General features: G+C 54.2%; 1 protein-coding gene across 3 annotated transcripts; it reads left to right on the top strand.

Annotated features, from left to right (window-relative positions):
* Positions 1-610: 610 nt before the first annotated feature.
* Positions 611-4280, top strand: ALDOC (aldolase, fructose-bisphosphate C). Of its 3 annotated transcripts, none has more exons than XM_008527763.2 (10): positions 634-790; positions 1378-1431; positions 1882-2003; positions 2086-2297; positions 2408-2462; positions 2549-2709; positions 2832-2915; positions 3142-3316; positions 3448-3647; positions 3781-4280. In XM_008527763.2, the coding sequence occupies exons 3-10, from the start codon at positions 1892-1894 to the stop codon at positions 3874-3876; spliced, it is 1095 nt and encodes a 364-aa protein (XP_008525985.2). In that variant the 5' UTR covers positions 634-790; positions 1378-1431; positions 1882-1891; the 3' UTR covers positions 3877-4280. The 3 variants fall into 3 exon arrangements, with proteins under 3 accessions (XP_008525984.2, XP_008525985.2, XP_008525986.2); XM_008527764.2 differs by having other exon boundaries at positions 659-790; positions 1381-1431; XM_008527762.2 differs by lacking the exon at positions 1378-1431 and having other exon boundaries at positions 611-790.
* Positions 4281-5488: the final 1208 nt, after the last annotated feature.

Below are 5488 nucleotides of genomic sequence, written 5' to 3'. Positions count from 1 at the left end.
TTTCTTCAAGCTCACTGAATCTTATTTCTTGGGTGGAAGTGGGGTGGATGAGGTAGGGGAGAGGCAGCTTGGCCCTCCTGCCTGGGCACCCTCCACACACCTCTCCCGCTCATCCAGAGCCAAAGCCGGCTGCCCGTGTGCTCTTCTCTTGCTTCCCCAAATACTCTGGGCACAGGACTGCTTGTTCTCTGGCTCCTGGCCTGGAGGGAAACAGACAAGGGTTCATTCTCTTACCTTCTCCATCCCCCTCCTGGGTAAGCCCAGGTGAATAAGGGGTGCATAGAAAGAAACTCAGTTCCTTACTCCCTGTCCTGGACTCCTGCACTTTGTTGGTGGCTCTGTCCTACCTACTTGACCTGTTGTGACAATTTAGGTGACTCTTCTTCACCAGACCAGGCTTAATCCCTAACATCCAGCACAATGCCTGGCATATGGTAAAGGCAATTGTGGCAGAAATGAGGGCAAGGCCATTTTCTGCCTCTGGGGCCCTGGTGGCAGGGATCCACGAGGTGGGCGGGGGGACAGACCACAACAGCCTCCGAGATCCTGGCAGGGGAGTCACTCCACCTCCTCGCCCCGCCCATGTGGGCGTGACCCTGCCACGAGCACCAGTCCTGAGGAGGGGGCGTGGCCAGGGCGGGGGAGGTGCTGGCCCCGCCCCCCGGGGGGAGTCACGTAGCTCTGCGGCATCCGCAGCCTCATTTACAGGAGCCGTGGCTGGAGCCACAGCTGTTGCCGACCTGACCTCGAGCTGTTGGTGTGGCTGCTGCTGCTAACTCACTGCGCACAGGTGAGGCCCAGGGCGAGGCGGGAGAAGCTCAGCATCTCCCCTTCCTCTCCCTGACTCTTCCCCCTGCCATCCTTGCCCTGTTCCCGGGGTCCCTGGATGTGCCTTCTGGGCGCTCTCCTTACATCCTCTCTCATTTCTGCTCACTTGAAACCCCATGGTTCAGCCTGTCCCACGACACCACGTCTAGACCTCAGCTTTTCCAATCCCAAATCTTCCTACCTACTGGATTTTTCCTTGGGGTCAGCCTCTCCCACCCAGACTATTTTATGTCAGCCTGCTCCCTCTCCTAGGCTGTTTCCTCTCCAGTTCTCTTGCCTTCTCTGTCCCCCTGGTCTAGGTCCTTTCTGCTGACTAGTTAGCCTGTCTAACCATCACCTCCCTACGAGTCTCCTCCCTGCTCCTCCTGCATCTCTCCCTCCCTTTCTCAGGCTCTCTACTTATTCCTTTCAACCCTGATCCTCTGCTCCAATCTGACTGCATACGCAGTCAGTTTTGGGGTATGGAAAAGAAGTTATGCAAGTCTGTGGCAGTTATTTGTGCCATTCCTACTCCCTATCTGCCCCCCTCCTCTCAACCTTTTCCTCCAGAAGCCAAGGGAAGAGGGGTGATGGGTACTTTTGCCTCATCCTGAAGCCTTGAAAGTAAGTGCACTTTTCCCTAGGGGTCCTAATGATGATGAGAAAAGGGAAGCTGGAAGGTTAGGGCTTATGCCTACCTGACGAAGGGGCCAAATTCAGTGCAAGAAGGATTGGCCTCTTCGTTTGAGCAGTAGTTTCATAAGAAGACCGATAGCTTCAGGGCTGCTCACCTCCCCACCCCCACCCTGCATCTTTCCCTGGGGCCGGGAAGGGTGCCCACCAGGGACAAAAGGCGATGTGGGAACTGGGGCCCAAGCCTGCTAGCTGTCAGTGGGATTGGTGCCACTTTGACGCCCAGGACTCATGCCAAGGACTGCTGCCCTATTTCCAGCTCCATGCTTGTTGGGTGTTGGGGGGTCAGGGGTGGCTGCCATTTGGCCCATATGGCCAGGAGAGGAAGCAGAGGAAGTAGTGGGTGGGGTCCAGTTTTTATATCTTGTCTCCATTTCACAGAGCTGTCACCATGCCTCACTCGTACCCAGCCCTTTCTGCTGAGCAGAAAAAGGAGTTGTCCGACATTGCCCTTCGGATTGTGGCCCCAGGCAAAGGCATTCTGGCCGCAGATGAGTCTGTAGGTAGGTGGGTGCCTATGGCCAGGTGGGGTAGAGGTGACCAGGGAGCTGTTGGGATGACCTTGCCACCCCTCTTTGCCTCTAGGCAGCATGGCCAAGCGGCTGAGCCAGATCGGGGTGGAGAACACAGAGGAGAACCGCCGTTTGTACCGCCAGGTCTTGTTCAGTGCCGATGACCGTGTGAAGAAGTGCATTGGAGGTGTCATCTTCTTCCATGAGACACTCTACCAGAAAGATGATAATGGTGTCCCCTTCGTCCGTACCATCCAGGATAAGGGCATTGTCGTGGGCATCAAGGTGCAGCCACTGGCCCTGGATGGGGTTGAGCATGGAAACTGATGTGTGTGTGAGGGGTGGCAAGGGGAATGTTGCTTGAGTTCAGCCCTCTACCTGTGTTTCCCCTACAGGTTGACAAGGGTGTAGTGCCTCTAGCCGGGACTGATGGAGAAACCACCACTCAAGGTACAGGATGGGTAGGCTTCAGGACCATAGGGTTGTTGGGTAGTTGATGCTGGCAAAGAGTGATGAGGCTGACACTGTGCCTGCAGGGCTGGATGGGCTCTCGGAACGCTGTGCCCAGTACAAGAAGGATGGTGCAGACTTCGCCAAGTGGCGCTGTGTGCTGAAAATCAGCGAGCGCACACCCTCAGCACTTGCCATTCTGGAGAATGCCAATGTGCTGGCCCGCTATGCCAGCATCTGCCAGCAGGTTTGTGTATATGTGTGTGAGGGGATCAGATGGGGTTCCCTGGGCCTGGTGGGGAGAGGGTTACAGGGCTTTCTCCCATCCTGCCTACTACCTCTCCCAAGCTACTCTATTCTTACCTGCAGAATGGCATTGTGCCTATTGTGGAACCAGAAATCCTGCCTGATGGAGACCATGACCTCAAACGTTGCCAGTATGTTACAGAGAAGGTGAGTCCACACCTGGGCACAGACACTGACAGGGGAGCCTGTTCCCCATAGTTCCTGCTCAGATGCAGGCACTCTCCCCCAGCACTCTTTTACTGGATCCTAAAACAGACCTGTGAGTCTGAGCCTATACTGACCTTCACAGTCATGCCCACCCACCCCTAGTCAGGGAGCATAGAGCAATCAGTGGCAAGGGCCCAGAACCTAATAAACCTTCTCTGATCCCCAGGTCCTAGCTGCTGTGTACAAGGCCCTGAGTGACCATCATGTGTACCTAGAGGGGACCCTGCTCAAGCCCAACATGGTGACCCCTGGCCATGCCTGTCCCATTAAGTATAGCCCAGAGGAGATTGCCATGGCAACTGTCACTGCCCTGCGTCGCTCTGTGCCCCCAGCTGTCCCAGGTACCACCTTACTTCCTAACTTGTTCCCATCTCTAAGATTCATCCTCATGTTCTTCTTGTGGCCTTCAGGGGTCCCTTATGCTGGAAAAATAGGGAGTGACTGACCCGTTGTCTTCTCTTCTCCACTCTAGGAGTGACCTTCCTGTCTGGGGGTCAGAGTGAAGAGGAGGCATCACTCAACCTCAATGCTATCAACCGCTGCCCTCTTCCCCGGCCCTGGGCCCTCACCTTCTCCTATGGACGGGCCCTGCAGGCCTCTGCACTCAGTGCCTGGCGAGGGCAACAGGACAATGCTGGGGCCGCCACTGAGGAGTTTATCAAGCGGGCTGAGGTTGGGAGCTAGAGGTGGTGGTTGGGGAGGTGGTGTGTAGCTAGGCAGGGGGCAGCACCTGGAGGCTATAGCCTGGGCGGGGTTTGGCACCTGTGGGCTGGATCAGGCTGCTTACCCCTCTTCCCTTTTGCAGGTGAATGGGCTTGCAGCCCAGGGCAAGTATGAAGGAAGTGGAGAAGATGGTGGAGCAGCAGCACAGTCCCTCTACATTGCCAACCATGCCTACTGAGTCCCTACTCCATACCACAGCACTTGGCCTGGCCATCTGAACCCAGTTTGCCTGTAGTTAGGACCAGGGCCAAATAGCCATGCAGAGCAGAGATGCCTCCATTCAGCACTGAGTCATCTTCCTTTTTCCTCCTCCCTTCCCCTCTCCCATTGCTGCACCTGGGACCTTTGGACGGGAGGATAGGGAGCCCTTCATGACTGAGGGCAGGAGAACTTGCTAGAAGTCAGAGCAGGATGTCTGGGTCTTTCCCCTGCCTCTGTCAGCCCCTACAACTTCCCCATGATGGGATAGCTTCTCCTTGGACTCTTCTTGCCTGCCCTCTCTCCTGGGATCAGAGGGTAGGACACCAGACCTGACTCATGCCTTGGGTACATACCACGTAGCAAATAAATGGTAGCAAAACATGCTACTTTGTCTGTCTCTTTTACACATCAAATTCCCACCTCCCAGTTTCTGATCTCTGCGCTGACTCTGTCTCTGAGCTCTCTGATTGTGGAGGTGGAGAGGGGGGGTTTTAAGTTTTACCGTGCTTTAAGTTTATGGGGGAAGGGCACACCCAGTCACCACTCCCAGCTCAGGCTCTTGCCTATTAATGTCCAATGCTGGAGCGTGGCAGTATAGAGGGCTGCAAGTCTTTCAGGGACTGCCACATCAGAGGCACTAGGCTGCAGCTGCAGAAGGATGGAGTGAAGCAAGACTTGAGCAACTCCCGAAGGCAGTTTTTGTGCAAGGCCCAAAACTGGGATAAGAGGGTTTGGGAGTTTCTTACTTCTCAGCTGTGTTGAGTCCTGCTGGGGCTTGACACATTTGGCTAGGGGGAGCCACCCCAGGGGACCACCTGGGCTGCTGCCCAACAAGGAAAAACCCCAAGGCTCAGGACTGCCAGACTGAGCAAGGTATCTAGGAGGCTGCCAAGGGCTATTGCCTACTCCCATTTGGGGTAGGTGGGGGCACAGAGGGGACCAATTTGAGGGTCTGGGCAAGGGCAGACCTGGTGAAGTCGCATGCTGAACTTGGACCACTTGGCTGGGGTATAGGGGTAGTTTGAACACCTGGATCTATCTGAGCAGGTAAAAAGATAAGAGAACCTGCTGATGTGTTCTGTGTCAACTGGGGAGGCCATGTTCTGTGTAAAGTGCACAACCAGGGCTCTACCCTGCTAATTATTGCAATATTGGAACGTAGGCACAATGTGACCTGACCTTATATTAACAAACTTAGCCAACGCTTACGTAGCACTTTCTGTGTGCTCCTGCCAGGCCCTATTCTAATCACTTGGTATTTGTTCACTCATTTACTACACTATCCCAATTTTAATGTGAGGAAACAGGAACAGAGAGGTTAACTTCTCAAGATCACTCAGTTGAAGGGGTGAAGCCAGGATCTGAACCAAAGTAATCAGGATCCAGAGGCTGTGATCGTGAATTTTCAAGAATTTTAAGTGAAGTATCCGGACTTTTACAAGTTGGAAATGAATTCAAATTTATTTTAAAAACTCCATGAGCCAAATACGCTAAAAAGGTACTACTAGCTTGTCACCTCCATGTTTGAAGCTTGAGGAGAGGGTGTCTGGAAAAAGACCTCTATGGCAGGGATAATAAACAGTGATGGT

This window comes from Equus przewalskii, chromosome 10 (genome assembly GCF_037783145.1).
Source record: "Equus przewalskii isolate Varuska chromosome 10, EquPr2, whole genome shotgun sequence".
Taxonomy (NCBI): Eukaryota; Metazoa; Chordata; class Mammalia; order Perissodactyla; family Equidae; genus Equus; species Equus przewalskii.
Note: the sequence above shows the minus strand (reverse complement) of the source record. Positions and strands in the feature narration are given on the sequence as shown.